This window comes from Aquarana catesbeiana, linkage group LG01 (genome assembly GCF_042186555.1).
Source record: "Aquarana catesbeiana isolate 2022-GZ linkage group LG01, ASM4218655v1, whole genome shotgun sequence".
In the NCBI taxonomy this organism is placed as follows: domain Eukaryota; kingdom Metazoa; phylum Chordata; class Amphibia; order Anura; family Ranidae; genus Aquarana; species Aquarana catesbeiana.
The window spans coordinates 953,224,630-953,249,035 of NC_133324.1; the positions used below are offsets into that span (position 1 = coordinate 953,224,630).

The following is a 24,406-nucleotide window of genomic DNA, read 5'->3' on the forward strand; positions in this document are numbered from 1 at the left end:
GGCTCACAGCAGGGGTCCAGTGTGTCCTGGTTCACCGTTTCAGGTCCAATTTCAGCACAAATTTTTGGCTGAAATTGGACCTGAAACGGACCAAAAGACGCACAGTGTTTTTATGCAAAACGCACCGGAGACCTGCTGCGGAGATATGTGAACCGGCTCCATAGCAAGCCTGTCAAAATCTCCTGCTATTGCGAATTGGATGTGGGGATCCCGCATTCAATTCGCAATGGTGTGAACCCTGCCTAAAAGTGGACTTGTAGTCTGCTTGATATTTGGATTCAGCCACTTGCTTACTGGACACTTTTACCCTTCCTGCCCAGGCCAATTTTCAGGTTTCAGCGCTGTCACACTTTGAATGACAATTGCGCGGTCATGCTATGCTGTACCTATAAGAAATTTTTATCATTTTTTCACATACAGCTTATTTTGGGTGGTATTTAATCACCACTGGGTTTTTTATTTTTTGCTAAAGAAACAAAAAAAGACCGAAAAATTTTTTGTTCATAGTTTGTTATAAAATTTAGCAAACAGATAATTTTTCTCCTTCACTGGTGTGCGCTGATGAGGCTGTACTGATGGGCACTGATAGGCTGCACCGATGGGCACTGATAGGCTGCACTGGTGGGCACTGATGAGGCGGCACTGATAGGTGGCACGTATGGGCTCTGATAGGCGGCACTGAAGGGCACTGATAGGTGGCACTCATAGGTGACACGGATGATGAGGCACTGATGGGCACTGATTGGCAGCACTGATAGGCGGCACTGATAGGTGGCACGTATGGGCTCTGATAGGCAGCACTGAAGGGCACTGGTAGGTGGCACTGATGGGTGACACGGATGATGAGGCACTGATTGGCAGCACTGATAGGTGGCACTGGGAGGTGGCACTGATGGGTGACAGATGATGAGGCACTGATGGGCACTGATTGGCAGCACTGATGGGCACTAAGAGGTGGAACTGATGGGCACTGCTAGGTGGCACTGATGGGTGACACGGATGATGAGGCACTGATGAGCACTGATTGGCAGCACTGGTAGGTGGCACTGGTGGGCACTAATTAGCAGCACTGGTGGGCACAGATTGGAACCTGTAACAGACGTTGGTTACCGGCTTTCTTCTATTCTTCTCACGCTGATCATGAGGAGAAAAAAAGCTGATAACCGGCTTCTGTTTACTTCCAGGACCAGCTGTTATTGGCTGATAGCTCATCACGGCAGCACCCAGCGCCTTCCCAGCACTGGAAGCCCATGTTGTAACCATCTTTCGGCTATAGCGTGGGCGGAAAGTGGTTAAAAACAGACCCCAATCTCAGGCATTCCACTGAGACCATGTGGCCAACTCTGTGTCTCCTTGAGGAGATTTCTCTCACTTCCTGTCCATTAGATACATCGGGTAGCCTGGGATTCCAGGTAATTAGTATTATTGATGCATAACACTGCCTCAGCCGTTCAGAGAAAATATTGGGTTCCCCTCCAACATTATCATAGGTAGGCTGACCAAGTGCCATCACTTACCTGAACCCAGGGGTAAGTGGCTCCCAAGTCACTGTTTATCTCCGCCCACTTGTCAATCACAGCTCGGACTTCCTGGGTGGTCATCAGAGGGAGAGTGATATCTGACCAGGGGTGGAAACACATTACCTGGCTGGGCACAAATAAAGGCTCATCAGTGTTGGAACGTTCCTAGCGAGACCTCCAGCCCTAACCCTCTTCCCTTTCCCTAGGATTTTTATATTCACTTTTAGTGCTACCCCCTTAGGACCTGCTGGATTTGTGGGTCCCCCTTTACATGCATAGCCAGGCAACAGGAATTTTCCAGCATTCACTGACTATAAAAAAAAATCAGTCCAGGGCGCTTTGTTTTGTTTTTGGTTTATTAGGGCAGGGGACCCCAACCCCCCGAACCGCAGACCGGTGCCGGTCCATGACCTGTTGGGGGCCGGGCTGGGCGGCGGGAGGTTGGTCAGCTCGATCTCTATTGGCGGCTGCTGCTTGCATTGGCGCCTGGGCTCCGCCTCAAGTCCAGTCGGCAGCAGGGGGACCTGTATGTGTTTTCTGTGCCCCAGGGCGTCAGAAGAGCAGCTGCCACCTATTGACAGGGGGCGGAGCTTAACTCGCTCACTCCCAACCAATGGTATGCAAGTGAAGCTTCCCCCCTTTCAATAGGTGCTCTCCTCCTTCTGATGCCCTGGGGCACAACAAACACATACAAGGACTTGGAAAAACCCACCTTCTCCCAGGTTCAAGGTGAGGAGAGATGAATTGATGCAGGAGCCTTGTGATCTGAGGTGCTTGGGGAGCTCTGTGCAGCAGACATGTGCAATTCGTTTAGTTCCAAATTAGTTTTTTAACAAATTTAGACAAATTCGTTAATTCGTGAATATCCGAATTTCAGAATTTTTCTGAATATTCGGAAATTTGAAAAATTCAACATTTTGGAAATTCGGAAATCCAAAAATAAGAATGAAAATCCGAAAAATTCAAAGAACGAAACTCCGAAAATTCAAAAACTCTAAAATCTGAAATAATAACTAAAAATAACTTAACTATTACTAACTATTAACTTATAGGTATTGGAATTTCCTTTCAAATTGGGCTGTTAGTGAACGTAACGAATACAAATTTATCCGAAGTTACGAATTATCGGTAATAACGAATGCCATATCTAAACGAATGGAACTTAACAAATTAATAATAATAAATAACAATAATAATAATAATAATAACGTATTATTATTATTTAGTTTTGTTCCATTTGTTTAGATGCCGCATTCTTTATTTCGGATCATTCATAACTTCAGATAAATTCGTATTTGTTACGTTCACTAACAGTCAAATTTGAAAGGAAATTCCAATACCTATAATTGAATAGTTATTATTAGTTACTATTTCGAATTTTTGGATTTTCGTTCTTATTTTCGAATTTCCGAATCTATACATTTTTTAATTCCGAATTTTTGAATTTACGCATTTACGAATTCCGAATTTTCATATTGACAAAATTTCCGAATTCCAAATTTTCGAATTTACAAATTTACAAATTCCGAATTTCTGAATTTTCGAATTTCCGAAAAAAACAAAAAACAAATGGAAGGAAAACAAACAAATTTTTCGGTAGTGCACATGTCTACTGTGCAGTGATCCACTCACAGATAGCATTTCTATAGGAGTCTCTGTGCAGAAAGAGGTTTGACTGCACAGAGATTCCTGGTAAAACCCCATCATTGAGTGGCAACAATATCACCCAGCCAGGGCCGGGACAAGGGGTGGGCAGGAGGGACAGCTGGGACAAAGAGCAAAAAATGGGCACAGGACAGTTAACCCATTCTACGCCATGCATTCACAGTGGAGGAGGGAGTTCAGTCCTGCATCCTTGCCCTGGGCGCTAGATGAACTTGTCCCAGTACTGCACCCAGCCCCCATCGCCACCAACCACTGCAGCAGAATGGAGGATCTTCCTTGGTGCTGTATGTTGGAAAAGAGCGCGCAGATCGTGCGCATAGCATTCCACCCAACTGAGGTAAGTGCTGGTGCAATGCCAGCAGATCTGGACCTGAAAAGCATTCCACAGCCCACTTTTATCAGAACAGAGTCTGGAAAGCACCCCATTCAGAACCCAGTGCCCAACGTTCACTTTCAGGCTGTCCCCACATCATCCAGTCAGGTTTAGGAAGACCATGCTGAATAACTGTAATTGAAAACTTAAAGCTCCAGAAGCAATGTAGAGAAGAGTCTTCACTAAAGAAAAAAAGAACAAAAATGCAACCAAAATTATAGGTGAAGAAAAGACGTCCCTCCTTCTGGGACACGAATAATAATAATAATAATAATAAAACAATTGAGGCATACTAGAGGTAGGAGGGGTTTTTCTGGTCTGGCCTACAGATTTTTTGTTTGCCAGTGTCCAATCCTCCTGCAGGTGGCAGTATAATCTGAATGTTTAAGACTTCTTGTGTCCCTCAGTGGATGAAAAAGAAAAACAATTTATATTATGCAAGGGGGCGGCTGATGGAAATCTCTGGCAGGGGAGGGGTATTCTGACAATTGCCATAAACTTTTACCAAATGCACAACTGCAGTCAAGCAGTCACAGAGCACATTTGTAGTCAGTGTTGCCTGAGACACCATCCCCCTTTCTCCCCCAATGACTACCTCCTCCAGCAAGGTAGACTGGCTACACTCCTCAACACCACACAGCCTCTACTGGCACTCCCACCGCCAGACTGATTTCAGGTGCGCAAAAAGGTATAGGAAGTTAATATAATTACAGAACACCAATTTAACAATATTACCAAACACCACGGGAAGATTTTGCTTGCAGTAGGGGGTGATTGCTGGGACCTGGGATGGAAAAAACATCTATTAAAGTCCCGTTGAGTACCACCTCTTCCCTTGCTGACCACCTCAATCTTTAGTCGCTGAGTACAAAACCTCCTCTACCCTCAATGACCACTTTACCCCCTTTATTCTCGCTGATCAACTCACCTCCTCTTCCTACACTGAACACCTTACCTTATTTTCCTTTACTGACCACCCCTCCTACTCTTCCCTTCTTGGCATCCGTGCCTCTTCCCCTTTGACCTTCCCACCTTCTCTTTCCTCACTGACCACGCCATTACCTCTTCCCTTGCTAATCACCCCACCTCATTTTTCCTCTGTGACCACTCTGTCTCCTCTTTGCTCCTTTACCAGCTACCTCCTCTCCCCACAAAAAAAACAAAAAAAAAAAGGATCCTGCACTACTTTTTTGCAACTTTGGTACAATTAGAGTGCCGTAGACTGCAATGTTAAATCAAAAAAGTCACAAGCATATTGCAAGGCAATCGCAAGCAAGTCCCAAGGAAATCGCAAGCAAGTCGTATAACTTTCAGGTCGCAGTAGTGTGAACTGAGCTTTACGTCCTGCAGCTGGACCCTTTCACATATTCTACAGTGGGCCCCCTTCCTGCTGTCTTGGGTCCCCACCCCCCACTGTGGCAGAACATCAGGGCCTGGTCTCGAATGCGACCTTTGCAACCCTGGTAGTTCCGCCACTGCCACCATGCCTCCTCTTTCCTCACTGACCACCCCACATCCTTTTCCCTGACTGACCAACCACCTCCTTCCCTCACTGACAACCTCCCATCCTTTTACCTGATTGACCAACCTCCTTTCATCACTGACCAACACACATCTTTTACCCCCGATTGACCTACCACCTCCTTCCCACACTGACCACCACACATCCTTTTCCCTGACTGACCAACTACCTTCCTCCCTCACGGACCACCCCACATTTTTTACCCCTGATTCACCAACCACCTCCTTCCCTCACTGACCACCCCACATCTTTTTCCCCGATTGACCAACCACCTCCTTCCCTCACTGACCACCCCACATCTTTTCTCTTGACTGACCAACTACTTTCTTCCCTCACTGATCCCCCACATCCTTTTCCCTGATTGACCAACCACCTCCTTCTCTCAGTGACCACCCCCCACATCTTTTACCCCCGATTGACCAACCACCTCCTTCCCTCCCTGACCACCCCACACCCTTTTCCCTGATTGACAAACCACCTCCTTCACTCACTAACCACCCCACATCTTTTTCTCCGATTGACCAACCACCTCCTTCCCTCACTGACCACCCCACATCCTTTTCCTGATTGACCAACCACCTCCTTTCGTCACTGACCACCCCCCATCTATTTCCCCGATTGACCAACCACCCCACATCTTTTTCCCTCACTGACCAACCACCTCCTTCCTCCATTGATCCCTCACATCCCTTTCCCTGATTGACCAACCACCTCCTTCCCTCGCTGATCACCCTGCCTCCTCTGTTTAAAGCTGTGGCCACATCTGATTCAGACTCACCTGGCTCTGGGGCATTTGGTTGCATGGCAGGGAAGTCATTTTCAAAGACAAATGTCCCCTTGTAATCAGGATTTACCTAAACCCAGAAGAGAAAGAAGAAAATGAATAGCTCCTGACACCGAACAATGTTTTTACCAGATAAGAACGCAGGTATGAACTGTGACCTAGGCTATGCTGACTTGTCATTTACAGCCAACCAATCAGATGTGGACTTTGTGCAATTGACTTCAACTCAGGTCATACTACACAAAGTCAGTACCCGATTGGAGACCATCTGCTTTGATCTATTTGAGAGAATTATGTATAGTACAGCAGTGCTCAGCTTGGAAGATCTGAACATCAATTTTAGATGGATTATAGATCAGCATTTCTGTCTGTGCCATGACAAGGGGTGGGCAAGAGGGACAGCCGCCCAGGGCGCAGCTGTAAGGGAATGAGCCCCCTCAACGCATGCAAGCTATGAATCAGTGGCTAGTAGGGATGAGCTTCGAGTTCGAGTCGAACTCATGTTCGACTCGAACATTGGCTGTTCGCAAGTTCGCCGAACAGCGAACAATTTGGGGTGTTCGCTGCAAATTCGAATGCAGCGGAACACCCTTTAAAAGTCTATGGGAGAAATCAAAAGTGCTAATTTTAAAGGCTAATATGCAAGTTATTGTCATAAAAAGTGTTTGGGGACCTGGGTCCTGCCCCAGGGGACATGGATCAATGCAAAAAAAAGTTTTAAAAACGGCCGTTTTTTCAGGAACAGTGATTTTAATAATGCTTAAAGTCAAACAATAAAAGTGTAATATCCCTTTAAATTTCGTACCTGGGGGATGTCTATAGTATGCCTGTAAAGGGGCGCATGTTTCCTGTGTTTAGAACAGTCTGACAGCAAAATGACATTTTGAAGGAAAAAACTCATTTAAAACTACCCGCGGCTATTGCATTGCCGACAATACACATAGAAGTTCATTGATAAAAACGGCATGGGAATTCCCCAAAGGGGAACCTTTAGTGAAATGGTAGGGGTAAGTACCCCCTTACCATTTCACACAGGGGGGGGCCGGGATCTGGGGGTCCCCTTGTTAAAGGGGCTTCCAGATTCCGATAAGCCCCCCGCCCGCAGACCCCCACAACCACCGGCCAGGGTTGTGGGGATGAGGCCCTTGTCCTCATCAACATGGGGACAAGGTGTTTTGGGGGGCTACCCCAAAGCACCCTCCCAATGTTGAGGGCATGTGGCCTGGTACGGTTCAGGAGGGGGGGGGCGCACTCTCGTCCCCCCCTCTTTTCCTGCGGCCTGCCAGGTTGCGTGCTCGGATAAGGGTCTGGTATGGATTTTTGGGGGGACCCCACGCCGTTTTTTTTTTTTTTTTGGCGCGGGGTTCCCCTTAATATCCATATCAGACCTGAAGGGCCTGGTATGGAATTTAGGGGGACTCCCACATCATTTTTTTTTTTTAATTTTGGTTCGGGGTTACCCTTTGGGGAATTCCAAAGCCGTTTTTATCAATGAACTTCTATGTGTATTGTCGGCAATGCAATAGCCGCGGGTAGTTTTAAATGTGTTTTTTCCTTCCAAATGTCATTTTGCTGTCAGACTGTTCTAAACACAGGAAACATGCGTCCCTTTACAGGCATACTATAGACACCCCCCCAGGTACGAAATTTAAATTGATATTACACTTTTATTGTTTGACTTTAAGCATTATTAAAATCACTGCTCCTGAAAAAATGGCCGTTTTTAAAACTTTTTTTTGCATTGATCCATGTCCCCTGGGGCAGGACCCGGATCCCCAAACACTTTTTATGACAATAACTTGCATATTAGCCTTTAAAATTAGCACTTTTGATTTTTCATGTTCGTGTCCCATAGACTTTAACGGTGTTCGCGTGTTCGAACGAACTTTTTTCCTGTTCGCATGTTCTGGTGCGAGCTGAACAGGGGGGTGTTCGGCTCATCCCTAGTGGCTAGCAACTGAGGGGGGTCACAGTTTGATGTCTGTGCTGATGGCTACTTGGTGTCACAACGTGCTCCACAATACCCGCTCTCCATCCCATCTGCCCAGGAGTTGATACAAAAATACACCATGCATGTGCAACTACTTTCTAGCCATAAGAAAGCAAGCGAATGGCCATGCAGGGACAGTGCACACTCCATGACAACCATGGGCAGTTGGAGCAAGGGGGCAAAGAACAGGCACAAGTTGGTACACCTATTCTATAGCAAGCATTCGGAGGGGGGCGCAGTTCTGCTTCCTTGCCAGGGCACTGGATGAACCTGTCCCGGTACTAATGTGCCCTGTTTGGCACCTGGCTTTCGGTGGCGATAATCTGGCCAGTAATCATTTGAGCCTTAGACATTTGTTGCCTGGCATTTGTACTGCCCCTATACAAGTCTTCCTTTGAAAACTTTGATGAAGGAGGTCTGCTCTCCATTACCTGGCCTCCAGCTCTGCGGGCTCCAGGGCACAGCGGGTTCTTGGGGTCGTTCCTGGGGATGTTCTCCTGTGGAGGCTTCTCCAGCTGCCCCTGCCAGGGTCTCTTCATCCGGTGAGCGGAGACCAGCACCCAGTCATCACGGAGGGGGTTATACCGGATGTGTTGATGTTCTGTGACACGGGGGGGAGGTGAAATATTAGCTATTCCAATAATTACACCAGATTATACAAGTAGGATGAAAATTTGGAGATTCAGATGTATCCAAATCTCGAATCACAATAGTAACAAATTTCAATTAATCTGATATAAATTATGACGAAAAACTACAAAATGTATTCGTATTCATTTGTTTCATTTGGATCTTTTGTTAATGTTTAAAACCACTTCACCTCCGGGAGATTTACCCTCCCCTTTCTTGACCAGGCCATTTTTTTGCGGTACGGCACTGCGTTATTTTAACTAACAATTGCGCGGTCCTGCGACGTTGTACCCAAATAAAATTGAGGTCCCTTTTTTCCCCCACAAATAGAGCTTTCTTTTCGTGGTATTTGATCACCTCTGCGTAGAGCTGCACGATTCTGGCCAAAATGGGAATCACGATTTTTTTTGCTTAGAATAAAAAGATCGCGTTTCTCTCACGATTCTCGCGACGTAAAATCTTTCACATTATACAAAAAAAAAAAAAAAATGGGCTAACTTTACTGGTTAGTTTTTTTTGTTTTTTTTTAATTCATTAATTTTTTACAAAAAAATTGCATTTGAAAGACCGCTGCGCAAATACAGTGTGAAATAAAATATTGCAACAACCACCATTTTATTCTCTAGGGTCTCTACTAAAAAATATATATATAATGTTTGGGGGTTCTAAGTAATTTTCTAATTTTCTAGCAAAAAAAAAAAAGATTTTAACTTGAAACTAACAAATGTCAGAAAAAAGGTTAAGGCCCCTTTCACATGAGCGGGACCGTATGTCCGTTTTTCATCCATCCGTTTGCGGATGAAAAACGGACATACATGTATCCCTATGGGAAAGCAGATGTCAGCGGATGAACATCCGCTGACATCAGCCTCCGCTATGCTCCGTTTCTGATGACGGAGGAAAACCCTACTTTTCCATCTGTCTGCGGATTGGATGAAAACAGACTCCACGGTCCGTCATCATCCGATCCTCCATAGAGGAGAGCGGCGCTCTGACAGGTCAGTCCCTGCACAGTGTGCAGAGATAGACCTGTCATCTGCATGCCCAGCGGGGGAACGACGGAGCGATCCCCCGCTGAGCAAAGCGAAGCCCGTACACGGACACGTCCGTGTGAAAGGGGCCTTAGTGTTTAAAGAGGGGGTCCACCTAAACCACCTAAAAAAAAAAAAAAAATATTAAAAGCCAGCAGCTACAAATACTGCAGCTGCTGACTTTTAATAAATGGCCACTTACCCGTCCCAGGGTCCAGCGTTGTCGGCAGCCGATGCCGAGAACCTGCTCGATTCTCGGCAGCTGCCGCCGCCATCCTGGGTGAGGGAATCAGGAAGTGAAGCGTTGTGGCTTCACTTCCTGGTTCCCTACTGCGCATGCGCGAGTCACGCTGTGCATCGTAACTGGTCCCTGCTCTCTCCTGGGAGCTGTGCGTTTCCCAGGAGACAGCGCGAAGGGACGGGAAGAGGCATAGACTCCCATGGGAGTCTATGCCGGAAGTGGGTGCAAATACCTGTCTTAGACAGGTATCTGCACCCCCCTCCCCCCTGAAAGGTGCCAAATGTAACACCGGAGGGGGGGAGGGTTCCGAAAAGCGGAAGTTCCATTTTTGTGTGGAACTCCGCTTTAAGTGCGTAAACTTTCCTCACTTACACACAAAGTCTATTCCACTGACAAATTGTTACAATGTTTAGACTTTCACTGCTAAAGAATGTTGTGATTCTTTGCAGACTGCCCGGATTTTTTCTTCCTTTCTTTTGAGGGCTGTAGCTTCAGAAGAGCAGAGAGAATACTTTGCATAGCAAGAATCGTGAAACACTTTTTTCAAGATCGCAATGGGGAAAAAAAATCACGATAACGATTCTTGATGATTAATCGTACAGCTCTACCTCTGCATTTTTTTTTTTTTATTTTTGCTCCAAATACACAAAACAAATCCAAATACACAAATTAAATACGCCAAACAAATCCAAATACACAAAGCAAATCCAAATGCACAGAACAAATCCAAAGGCACGCTGTATATTTACTGTATACGGTCGACAAGCAGTTAAATACACTAAACAAAATCACAATACGGCAAACAAATCCAAAATGCATGAAACAAATCCAAATACACAAAGCAAATCCAAATACACAGAACAAATCCAAATACACAAAGCAAATCCAAATACACAGAACAAATCCAAATACACAAAACAAATCCAAATACACAAAACAAATCCAAATACACAGAACAAATCCAAATACACAAAACAAATCCAAATACACAAAACAAATCCAAATACACAGAACAAATCCAAATACACAGAACAAATCCAAATACACAAAACAAATCCAAATACACAAAACAAATCCAAATACACAAAACAAATCCAAATACACAGAACAAATCCAAATACACAAAACAAATCCAAATACACAGAACAAATCCAAATACAGAAAATAAATCCAAAAGCACGCCGTATATTTGCTGTATACGGTCGGCAAGCAGTTAAAGCATCCAAAAAATATAATGCTCCAAATACACTAAACAAATCCAAATACACAAAACAAATCAGAAGATACAAAACAAATTCCAAAAACAAATCATTCTAACATAACAAATATGATGAAATGAAATGAATAACAACAAAACTAAACAGATGTTTCCATGGTGCACACTTCTACTCACTGGCATCTGGTGGTTCTTGATCTTGCATTCTACTTATGAACAATGTGACCTCCTGCGCTGAGTTGTGATGGGAATGAGGAGGATTCTTCTCTGAGCCCATTTTGTAGGTTTGGCGCACAACTGTCTCGCCACCTCTCAGGTCTGTGGGTAACCCAAACTAGGAAACAAAAGAGAGAGAGGCGCACAGACCTACTGCAGTACCAGAACTCAAGAACGATTAGATCGATAAATGACAAGTGAATAACTCACAAATGCATAACTTGCACAAGCGTCTGCGAGTATTCACTTGTCATTTATCTGTCTAATAGAATTGAGTTATGATAAAGCACTAGGTCGGTGCACCCCTCTCTCTTTTCTTGTTTTCTAACTTGCACTCTAATTGTCTGTGTGATATTAGAAGTCCACTGAGCCCTTCCAACAAAGGAGTTTAAAGCCCAACTCCAGGATCATTTTTTGGTCCCCTGTCTGGTATGATAAGTTCTGGTTGTGGGACTTACCTCTACTTCAGCGCTGTCCCTCGCAGTAATGTTTTGCACACTAGATATCCTCAGTCTTCTGAGTGTCCACAGCTCTCCCCCCCCCATTACTATCCTCAGCCCCCCCCCATTATTATCCTCAGCTCTCCCCCCCATTACTATCCTCAGCCCCCCCCCATTATTATCCTCAGCTCCCCCCCATTACTATCCTCGGCCCCCCCCATTATTATCCTCAGCCCCCCCATTACTATCCTCAGCCCCCCCATTATCCTCAGCTCTCCCCCCCCCATTACTATCCTCAGCCCCCCCCATTATTATCCTCAGCTCCCCCCCATTACTATCCTCAGCCCCCCCCCATTATTATCCTCAGCTCCCCCCCCCATTACTATCCTCAGCCCCCCCCATTACTATCCTCAGTTCCCCCCATTACTATCCTCAGTTCCCCCCATTACTATCCTCAGCTCCCCCCCCCCATTATTATCCTCAGCACCCCCATTACTATCCTCAGCTCCCCCTCCTATTATTGTCCTCAGCTCCCCCCCCCCCCTTATTACTATCCTCAGCTCCCCCTCTCATTAATGTCCTCAGCTTACCCTTCTATTAATGTCCTCAGCTCCCCCCCCCCCATTACTATCCTCAGCTCCCCCTCCCATTAATGTCCTCAGCTCCCCCCCCTCATTACTATCCTCAGCTCCCCCTCCCATTAATGTCCTCAGCCCCCCCCCCCCCCACTACTATCCTCAGCTCCCCCTCCCATTAATGTCCTCAGCCTCCCCTCCCATTACTGTCTTCAGCTCCCCCCCCCCCCCCCCAATTACTATATCCTCAGCTCCCCCTCCTATTACTGTCTTCAGCTCCCCCCCCCCCATTACTGTCCTCAGCTCCCCCTCCCATTAATGTCCTCAGCCCCCCCCCCCCAATACTATCCTTGCAGGCTCTATTTTTAACGCTATAGCGCCTGCAAAATGCTCCAGTGTGAAAGGGGTCTAAGAATGGCAGCGGTGGTGGGGACAGCTCTGGGCAGAACGGCTCTGATTTTACAACAACCCCAATTACTTCCCCCATTGGGGTATTACAGCACCCCCTCCACAGTTACAGTAACACTTCACTCCCTCTCCAAATTCTGCCCTTCCCAAAAAGCACCAGGCTGCCTTATACTGCTGACAGTCAATGCAGGTGAAGAAGACAACACAAGATATTCTGAATCAAAGTGATACTGGATAATAGGTATACAATTGCAACAATGTTACTATTGTTAGTTACAGCCACTAGGAAGCATCATTCTAACAATACTTACTTCAAAATGTGGCAATTTTTTTAAAGCACTTTGAATGCCAATCAAAGCTCCCATGAAATGGTTCCTTTGCAGTCCTGATCACACCTTGTGTTTGCTTCGTTTCACTTAAAAAAATTATCCCCCCCATGTTGCTTTCTTGGTCCTTCCCAGGTGTCTCCAAAGCCTCCATAGAGGTCTATCACACAGCTCACTTACTGCAAGTTTTTTTTACTTTTTGTACATATCCATAAATCTATAAATCTTTTACATTTTTTTATGAGAATGCTTTTACTGGATTTTGTACAATAAAGCAATAGGTTTTATATTGGGACGCCTGCCTTTACACGCACATGAACTTAAATGACATCCCAGTCTTATTCCGTAGGGTTTAATATTGAGTTGGTCCACCCTTCGCAGCTATAACAGCTTCAACTCTTCTGGGAAGGCCGTCCACAAGGTTTAGGAGTGTGTCTATGGGAATGTTTGACCATTCTTCCAGAAGCGCATTTGTGAGGTCAGGCACTGATGTTGGATGAGAAGGTCTGGCTCGCTTTCCCCCCTCTAATTCATCCTAAATAGGGATGAGCCGAACACCCCCCGGTTTGGTTCGCACCAGAACCTGCGAACGGACTGAAAATTCGCACGAACGTTAGAACCCCATTGACGTCTATGGGACTCGAAAGTCCAAAATCAAAAGTGCTCATTTTAAAGGCTAATTTGCATGGTATTGTCCTAAAAAGGGTTTGGGGACCCGGGTCCTGCCCGAGGGGACATGTATCATAGCAAAAAAAAGTTGTAAAAACTGCCGTTTTTTCGGGAGCAATGATTTTAATGATGCTTAAAGTAAAAAAAAAAAAAGTGAAATATTCCTTTAAATATTGTACCTGGGGGGTGTCTATAGTATGCCTGTAAAGTGGCGCGTGTTTCCCGTGTTTAGAACAGTCCCTGCACAAAATGTCTTTTTTAAAGGAAAAAAAGTCATTTAAAACTGCTTGCGGCTTTAATGTAATGTCGGGTCCCGGCAATATGGATGAAAATCAGTGAGACAAACGGCATGGGTACCCCCCAGTCCATTACCAGGCCCTTTGGGTCTTGTATGGATATTAAGGGGAACCCCGCACCCAAATTAAAATAAGGAAAGGTGTGGGGCCACCAGGCCCTATATACTCTGAACAGCAGTATACAGGCGGTGCAAACAAGACAGGGACTGTAGGTTTGTTGTTAAGTAGAATCTGTTTGTAATTTTGAACTGGTACATTTTTAACGTGTTTAGCTCCAGCCAAAAAATCTTTTTTAAGCTTTTTGGAAAACATAGGGAAGGGTTATCACCCCTGTGACATTTGTTTTGCTGTCTGTCCTCCTCTTCAGAAGATTTCACCTCATTTTTTGTCCCAATGACAAATGTTTTTTGAAAATTTGGGTTTTTTTGTGAAACAAGGATTGGTGATAAAGCATCAATGGAAAGGAGAAATGTTTTTCCCATATTAACTCTTAAAAGGAGAGAATTTCCCTTCCTAGGGGTAGATTTCATCTCACTTCCTGTTGTCTCCTTCCGTTTGCAAGTAGGAGTCGTTTGTAAGTTAGATGTTTGAAAGTAGGGGCCTGCCCTATATACTCAGCAGAAATTTGGGCCTTAGGTGATGTTGTGGCCACAACACTGTAAGCCCTCACAGGGCCCTGCTGTGAAATATTAGATCAAGAATTGTAATTACATGCCCCTGTTGAACAAGGGCAGAAAAATTGGGCCTTTGGTGGTGGTGGTGCTGGTGCCACAACACTGTAAGTCCTCACTCGCTCTTGGTGGGCGCAGAAATGGGCCCTGCTGTGAAATATTAGATCAAGAATTGTAATTACATGCCCCTGTTGAACAGGGGCTGAAAAATTGGGCCTTAGGCACTGGTGCTGGTGCCACAACACTGCAACCCCTCACAGATACTCTAGTTGGAATGCAGGAACGAGCCCTGCTGCAAAGTATTGCATCAAAAATTATAATTACACGCCCCTGTTAAACAAGGGCTGAAAAATTGGGCCTTAGGCACTGGTGGCGGCGCCCAGAACCAAAAATGTTCTTACAAGCTATCAGCGTGATCATTGAGGAAGAGGATAATTACTCAGGATAGTCACTCAGCATCAGCATAGGCAGTCTTTGAAGGGATCTGAGATTTCAAAAAAAATTATTCGGTTACATCAGCATCAGGTGCTTGGTAGCTGGTGGTGATCCAAGACTGATTCATTTTTATGAAGGTCAGTCGATCGACCGAGTCGGTGGACAGACGCACCCTGTGATCGGTTACAAAGCCTCCAGCGCACTGAATGTGCATTCCGAAAGAACGCTGGATGCAGGACAGGCCAGTAGCTCAATTGCATACTGTGCAAGCTCTGGCCAGTGATCCATCCTCAAGACCCAGTAACCCAGAGGATTTTCGGTGGGAAAGGTGTCCAAGTCAGATCTTACCCCTAGGTATTCCTGCACCATGTAAAACAGACGCTGGCGATGGTTGCTGGAACTGATCATACCTTGGGGCTGCGGACCAAAAAATTGTCTGAACGCATCGGTCAGACGGCCACCTTCTACACTGCTCCTTCTTTCACTGACCGAAGCCTCAGCAACACGATGTCCAGAAACAGGAGTTTGTAACCTCCCAGTCTCTGGGAATGCGTTGCACAGACCTTTCTGCAAGGCCTTCCGAAGATGTTTCATCCTCTGCTCCCTCTGCGACGGCAAGATAAGGTCCGCAACCTTACCCTTGTAACATGGATCAAGGAGGGTTGCCAGCCAGTATTGGTCCTTCTCCTTGATACCACGAATACGAGGATCCTTATGCAGGCTTTCTAGGATCAGGGAGGCCATGCAGCGTAGGTTTGCTGAGGCATTTGGTCCGGAGTCCTCTGGGTCACTAAGGACGACATGGTCCGCAGCCACCCCCTCCCAGCCACGTACAAGTCCATGTGTTTCTTGGGACTGATCCCTTAAAGACTGCTGCTGATGCTGAGTGCCAGGCTTCACCTCCATAATGACACAATCCTCCTCCTCCCCCCCTCCTCCTCGTCCTCTTCCTGTGTGATCGGCGGGCATGCAGGAACACTGTCTGGATAAAGGGGGCCTTGAGAGCTAAGGAAGTCCTCCTCTTCCTGCCTCTGTTCTGCCTCAAGTGCCCTATCCATTATTCCACGCAGCGTGTGCTCCAACAGGTGGACAAGGGGGACAGTGTCACTGATGCATGCACTCTCACTGCTCACCATCCTCGTGGCCTCCTCAAATGGTGACAGGACAACAGTGCATGCATCCCTGATCATGGCCCACTGGCGTGGGGAAAAAAAAAACAAGCTCCCCTGACCCTGTCCTGGTGCCATAGTCGCACAGGTACTCATTGATGGCCCTCTGCTGCGTGTACAGCCGCTGCAGCATGGCCAACGTTGAGTTCCACCTGGTGGGCATGTCACAGATTAGGCAGTTCTTGGGCCGGTTAACCTCCTTTTGGAGGTCCGCCAGCCGAGCACTGGCATTATATGACCGGCGGAAATGCACACAGACTTTCCTGGCCTGCCTCAGGACATCCTGTAAGCCCGGGTACCTGCACCACCAAGTTAAGGATGTGAGCCAAACAGGGCACATGGGTCATTTGTCCCTGTCGGAGGGCAGAGAGGAGGTTGGTGCCATTGTCGCAAACCACCATTCCTGCCTTAAGTTGGCGTGGTGTCAACCACCTCTGAACCTGCCCCTGCAGAGCTGACAGAACCTCTGCCCCAGTGTGGCTCCTGTCCCCCAAGCACACCAGCTCAAGCACCGCATGGCATCTTTTGGCCTGCGTACTTGCGTAGCCCCTTACGGAGCACCGCTGGTTCCGAGGACAAAGCACAGGAAGAGGCCATGGAGGAAGAAGAAGAGGAGGGAGTGGAGGAGAGAGGTGTGTCACAATCATTAGTAGTGGCATTTTAGAGGCATGGTGGCGGAACAACCTCCAACACTACTGCACCTTGTCCTGCATCCTTCCCAGCTGCCAGCAGAGTCACCCAATGCGCGGTGAAACTTAGGTAACGTCCCTGTCCATGCCTGCTGGACCATGAGTCAGTGGTAATATGCACCTTACCGCTGACCGCCCTGTCAAACGAGGTGTGGACATTGCCTTCCACATGCCGGTAGGGAGCCGGAATCGCCTTCCGTGAGAAAAAGTGGCGTTTGGGTACCTGCCACTGAGGAACCACACATTCCAGAAACTCACGGAAGGGGGCAGAGTCTACCAACTGAAAAGGCACCAGTTGAAGTGCTAGCAATTTTGCCAAGCTAGCATTCAACCGCTGGGCATGTGGATGGCTAGGAGCGAACTTCTTTGGGCGGTGCAGCAGCTGGGGCAGGGAAATTTGCCTGGTACAATCTGACGTTGGTGTACCGAAAGCAGATTGCCCACAAGTACTTGGCTGTGACACACCTAATTCAACACCTTCATTCCTCTCAGTGCAGGTCTCAGAGAGGACTGAAGGTATAGTGGGGTTGGAGATCTCAGCTGATGAGGAGCAAGGAGAGGTCCTCTTTGTTCTTTGGTGTGGGTCTTTTAGATACGCTTGCCAACGAACTGCATGGCAGGTCAACATATGTCTGCTCAAGCATGTGGTACCCAAGCAGGAGATGTTTTGGCCACGCGAGATACCCTTGAGACATATGTTGCAAATAGCAGTGGTGCGATCTGATGCACTTGTCTCAAAAAAGGCCCACACCAAAGAACTTTTTGAATAACGCGCAGAGACTGCAGTGCCCTGCACATGCGGAGCTTTGGGGTGTGATGCAGTCAGTGTGCTGCCCTTAGGCTGGCCCCTGGAGGGCATCCTGCCTCGTTGGTGATGTGCCTCCTCCTCCTCCCTCCTATCAGGCACCCACGTTGAGTCAGTGACCTCATCATCCCCTCCCTCCTCATCACTGGAGCAAACCTGGCAGTATGCTGCAGCAGGGGCAGATGACTGCCAGATTGCTGTCCTTCTTGGGCACCCCCTCTGTCCGTGCTCGTGTTACTGCCTTCATCGAGATCAGTATCATCATCAGAGCCTTCCAAACGCTGGGCATCCTCCTGGAGCATGTACCCAACACTGTGGTCAAACAGTTCGAGGGACTCCTCAGGAGGACATGGCGCTGCTTTGCCAGACAAAGTACCCTGAGCATGGGTGAGAGAGGATGAGGACGGCTTGGTCATCCACTCGACCAAATCTTCTGCATGTTGCGGCTCAACACGGCCAGCTGCCGAAAAAAAAGGCCAAGCGTGTCCCACGGCCACGTGCTGATGAGGATGCACCGTCTCCACGACCAGCACTGTTGCCTCTAGACACAGAGCCTGCTTGCCCTCTTTTATTGGCTTGTGACTGTCTGCCTCTCCTTGTTGGCCTTCCAGACATACTAATGGCCTGTAGCTGCACTAAGCTGGGAGATATATATATATATATATATATATATATATATATGTACTGATACTGCAGCTAGCAAAATCAACTGCCTGCCTGTAGTATGAGAATGCCACCAACCTTCTACAGGTAGCTTTAGGTGAACACTGTGCAGAGCTCGCACTAAACTAACTTGTAGCTTTAGCTGAACACTGTGAGGAGGACGCACTGCACTAACTGTAAATAGTCTAGCTGCCTGACTGTGGTACTAATAGGATCAAAAGAACACCAGTAATTTTCTTCAGGTAGCTGTAAATACTGTAACAAGACAAGCCTGCCTGTCAGTAAGAAGATAACAGGAACGGATCTAGCTAAACTGAATACAGTGTGTATATATATATATATATATATATATATATATATACACAATACACTGTAAATGCAGCTAACTGACTGACTGTCCTGCCTAATCTAGCTAACTCAAATGAAATGACACTGTCTCTCTCTCTCTCTCTCTCTCTCTCTCTCTCTAAGCACGCCGGAACACACTACACAGGGTCGCCGTGCAGGCGGCCTTATATAGTGTGGGGCGTGTTCTAAACCCCCTGAGCCATAATTGGCCAAAGCCACCCTGGCTTTGGCCAATTACAGCTCTCTCTACCGACGGCGCTGTGATTGGCCAAGCATGCGGGTCATAGTACATGCTTGGCCAATCATCAGCCAGCAATGCACTGCGATGCCGCAGTGAATTATGGGCCGTGACGCGCCACACGAATTTGGCGCGAACGGCCCATATCGCTCGCAATTCGACGAACGATCGAACAGCCGATGTTCGAGTCGAACATGGGTTCGACTCGAACACGAAGCGCATCCCTAATCCTAAAGGTGTTCTATCCAGGGCCGGTGCTACCACTAGGCAAACTAGGCTCCAGCCTAGGGCGCACTGCTGCCTAGGGGTGCCTGGTTTCCCTCCGCGTCTGCATGCTCTGCAGGCTGCAGCATGTAACTAACTCAGTCCTACCGGTAGTGTAATTAGAGGTGCAGCGCAGCACTGGAGACAGCACTAGAGGAAGCAGAGCCAATGCTTCCTGTCTAGCGGCGGCTTCTGTCACATGGGCAGGGCAAAGGGGGTGGAGTAAGGAGTGAGGCCAATGGGTGCCCCAAAATGAGGTTTTGCCTAGGGTGTCAAAAATCATTGCACCAGCCCTGGTTCTATCAGGTTGAGGTCAGGACTCTGTGCAGGACAGTCAAGTTTCTCCACTCCAAACTCGCTCATCCATGTCTTTATGGACCTTGCTTTGTGCACTGGTGTGCAGTCATGTTGGAACAGGAAGAGGCCATCCCCAAACTGTTCCCACAAAGTTGGGAGCATGAAATTGTCTAAAATATCTTGGTATGCTGACGCCTTAAGTGTTCCTTTCACTGGAACTAAGGGGACAAGCCCAACCCCTGAAAAACAACCCCCACACCATAATCCCCCCTGATTTGGATCAGTGCACAAAGCAAGGTCCATAAAGACATGGATGAGCGAGTTTGGGGTGGAGGAACTTGACTGGCCTGCACAGAGTCCTGACCTCAACCCAATAGAACCTCTTTGGGATGAATTAGAGCGGAGACTGCGAGCCAGGCCTTCTGATCCAACATCAGTGCCTGACCTCACAAATGTGCTTCTGGAAGAATGGTCAAATATTCACATAGACACACTCCTAAACCTTGTGGGCAGTCTTCCCAGAAGAGTTGAAGGTCTTATAGCTGCAAAGGACAGCTATAGGTAGGGGACCCAATACTTTGACAATATAGTGTACAGCCCAGAATAGTATAGAAACAATATAGTGTACAGCCCAGTATAGTATAGAAATAAAAGAACTCCCCCACTTGGATTGGGTCTTTCGAGGCAATATACACCAAAGCTTTGTATAAAACATATTGCTTTATTGTACAAAACCCAGTAAAACATTTTCATAAAAAAAAAAAAAAATATAAAAGATTTATAGATTTATGGCTATGTACTAAAAAATGTATGAGGATGTTTTTACTGGATTTTGTACAATAAAGCAAAGTTTTGGTGTATATTGCCTTGAAAGTTTCAATCCAAGTGGGAGAGTTCCTTTATTTCTATATATAAATCTATAATTCTTATACACAGAATATATACTGTACTGCTGGGGGGGGGGGGGCATATCTATATACCTATAATATAATACAGGGAATATAGACCATACCTCTGGGGGGGGGGAACATATTCCTATATCTATAATGCAATATACACCATAGCACTGGTAAACCGCTGGCAACAAAAGTGAGTACACCCCTAAGTGAAAATGTCCAAATTGGGCCCAAAGTGTCAATATTTTGTGTGGCCACCATTATTTTCCAGCACTGTCTTAACCCTCTTGGGCATGGAGTTCACCAGAGCTTCACAGGTTGTCACTGGAGTCCTCTTCCCCTCCTCCATGATGACATCACAGAGCTGGTGGATGTTAGAGACCTTGCGCTCCTCCACCTTCCATTAGAGGATGTCCCACAGATGCTCAATAGGGTTTAGGTCTGGAGACATGCTTGGCCAGTCCATCACCTTTACCCTCAGCTTCTTTAGCAAGGCAGTGGTCATCTTGGAGGTGTGTTTGGGGTCGTTATCATGTTGGAATACTGCCCTGCGGCCCAGTCTCTGAAGGGAGGGGATCATGCTCTGCTTCAGTATGTCACAGTACATGTTAGCATTCATGGTTCCCTCAATGAACTGTAGCTCCCCAGTCCTAGTAACACTCATGCAGCCCCCAGACCATGACACTCCCACCACCATGCTTGACTGTAGACAAGACACACTTGTCTTTGTACTCCTCACCTGGTTGCCGCCACACACGCTTGTCACCATCTGAACCAAATAAGTTTATCTTGGTCTCATCAGACCACAGGACATGGTTCCAGTAATCCATGTCCTTAGTCTGCTTGTCTTCAGCAAACTGTTTGCGGGCTTTCTTGTGCATCAACTTTATAAGAGGCTTCCTTCTGGGACGACAGCCAAGCAGGTTAATTTGATGCAGTGTGCGGCGTATGGTCTGAGCACTGCCAGGCTGACCCCCCACCCCTTCAACCTCTGCAGCAATACTGGCAGCACTCATACGTCTATTTCCCAAAGACAACCTCTGGATATGACACTGAGCACGTGTAGGCTGGCACAGTGGTGTAGTGGGTAGCACTCTCACCTAGCAGTAAGAAGGGTCCCTGGTTCAAATCCCAACCACGACACTACCTGCCTGGAGTTTGCATGTTCTGCCTGTGTGGGTTTCCTCCGGGTACTCTGGTTTCCTCCCACACCCCAAAGACATGCTGGTACGTTAATTGGCTTCTGTCCAAAATTGGCCTTGGTATATGGGTGTGAGTTTGGGACCTTGGATTGTGGGCTTCTTGAGGGTAGGGACTGATATGTGTGGAGTGCTGTGTAAATTGATAGTGCTATATGGGTACCTTCAATAAAAATAATAATAGATGAGCATCTTAATGAGACACAATGTACAGGGATAGGGACAATTGAAGACACGCACCCACACTCACTCAGGTTGGACTGGATGGACTGGTGTCTTTATTCAACCTTACTAACTATGTAACTATGTACTCAACTTCTTTGGTGGACCATGGCGAGGCCTGTTCTGAGTGGAACCTGTCCTGTTATACCGCTGTATGGTCTTGGCCACCATGCTGCAGCTCAGTTTCAGGGTCTTGGCAATCTTCTTATAGCCTAGGCCATCTTTATGCAGAGCAAAAATTCTTTTTTTTTTTTTTTCAGATCCTCAGAGAGTTCTTTGCCATGAGGTGCCATGTTGAACTTCCAGTGACCAGTATGAGAGAGTGAGAGCGATAACACCAAATTTAACACACCTGCTCCCCATTCACACCTGAGACCTTGTAACACTAACGAGTCACATGACACCGGGGAGGGAAAATGGCTAATTGGGCCCAATTCGGACATTTTCACTTAGGGGTGTACTCACTTTTGTTGCCAGCGGTTTAGACATTAATGGCTGTGTGTTGAGTTATTTTGAGGGGACAGCAAATTTACACTGTTATACAAGCTGTACACTCACTACTTTACATTGTAGCAAAGTGTCATTTCTTCAGTGTTGTCACATGAAAAGATAGAAGAAAATATTTACAAAAATGTGAGGGGTGTACTGACTTTTGTGGGATACTGTATATATAAATCTATAATGTAATATACAGAATATATACTGTACCGTTGGGCTGGAAGGTGATGTGCGGCTCCATGACTCTCATACGCTGTCACCTAGCAGCCAGACGTGGAAGTAGTGAGGTGGGTCATGTGATCAGACAGTCATGTGATCAGGATGTCACATGACAGATATCGCTTTGCCAGGGAGCAGAGAGTGTTAACTGTTTGTTACTCGCAAGGCATTGATTGCAATGGCAGCACTATGAGGAAATGTGAAATGATACAACTTGTTTATTTTTTTGTGTTTATTTGCATTTTTTTGCATTGTTTTTTATTTTTCTCTCTCTCTGCTGATCTCTCCTTGCAGAGTATAAGGGAAATGCAACTCATTAATAAAGTCTGCAGAGATATTCCCGGAGATGTAAAGTCAAATCTTTTCTACTTTTACATGGGGTAAGGGAAGAGTTAGACCCTCTGTCGGGTTCTGATTGCTGTCTGTGTCTCCACTGGGAGGATTCAAGGTGAACTAATCCTTTAAATAAAGAGTCTTTTTTTATGGTATATTTTCCCCTTCAAATCCATTTTCTAGCCTAAGGCCGTATATAAATACAAACTCCGCACTCCTGATCCACAATAACAAATATATCATCTCAACAACTACAACTTTTTTTTTTAATAGAATTGATCCAATTCTATAAAAGCTCAAAAGTAATACAAAGCTCTATAAAACACTCAAAAGTAATACAATGTATAAGGCTGTTCTTTAGTAGGTTTTGTGGTTTGCAGAAATGCACTGCGGTCCATTTAACATGGTCTCCTATAGGACACGTTCACATTGGTGCGTTTTTCCACCGCTGCATTTTTGGAAAGGGTCAGGTACTTTTCTTCCCCGCGGCAGATTGCGTTTTGCGCGTAAAAGGCTTCAATGGACCCGGACAAAAAACGCAAGTGTTGAGTTTTTTATGCATTTTTACATGCTCTTTTTTTCTCCCCATAACAATCTGTGAATAGTTGGTTGTTAAGGAGCAGGCAGCCGCCGCATCCTTTACAACCAATGAGTCAACAGAATTGCCAGCAATAAAGAAATTGTAAAAAAAAAAAAAAAAAAAAAAAAGGGTAGTGTAAAAAATTACAGTAGCCAGTTTTTGACAATTTATTTAATAATAAAACAAAAACAAAAACGATGAAGTAAATCCATCGTCAATCACAGTTCCTGTCGCCCCCGCCGACCCGAAAAAAAAAAAGAAAAAACAAATGATCCACTCCCGCCGTCCGTCAGCTTCATGGTCTGACAGTTCTTAAATGACTAGGGGGCGGGGCCACCCGTTGATGTCACCAGGTGACCCCGCCCCCTTGTGAGGTTATCAGCCCTAAGTGCTCTACGCCCCGAGTCTACTCTTTTTAAAAACAATTAGAGCCTCAGGCTCTAATCAAGTGCTTCCAAAAAAAAAAAAAAAAAAAACCCCATTGGAGTCCATGCATCCGACACCCTGCATGTAGATTAGGGACCGGACGCATGGATTAGGGGGGTAGCGCTCCTGCGCCCCTAATGGAGCAGCCACCACTGCAGGAAGTGATGTTATGTCATCGCTTCTGACAGGGGCGTTGCTAGGTCTACAAAAAGATCTAGAGCCCATAGCAGCGAAGTAAAGAATGTCATACACCTGGGCGAGCATACACATGTATATAATATACGTGTGTGTGTGTATTATATATATATATATATGTATAAAATAACACTACATATCTGAGTGCAGATCCCTAGGGTCCCCTAGTGCTCTTCAGTGTCGTCACCCCCCCCCCGTGCTCTCCAGCCCCCTCCTCGTGCTCTCCAGCCCCCTCCTCGTGCTCTCCAGCCCCCCTGTGCTCTCAGCCCCCTCCCCGTGCTCTCTAGCCCCCCTGTGCTCTCAGCCCCCTCCCCGTGCTCTCCAGCCCCCCTGTGCTCTCAGCCCCCTCCCCGTGCT

The 24,406-nt window shown here is 46.5% G+C and overlaps 1 protein-coding gene across 1 annotated transcript; it reads right to left on the bottom strand.

Annotated features, from left to right (window-relative positions):
- Nucleotides 1-1,517: 1,517 nt before the first annotated feature.
- Nucleotides 1,518-22,614, bottom strand: GALT (galactose-1-phosphate uridylyltransferase; the record flags this gene model as incomplete). Its single annotated transcript, XM_073611655.1, is given in 5 exon segments — nt 1,518-1,647; nt 4,294-4,342; nt 5,859-5,934; nt 8,286-8,455; nt 22,507-22,614. Coding segments are annotated over 5 exon segments (465 nt in total), but the record flags the coding sequence as incomplete, so codon positions are not given.
- Nucleotides 22,615-24,406: the final 1,792 nt, after the last annotated feature.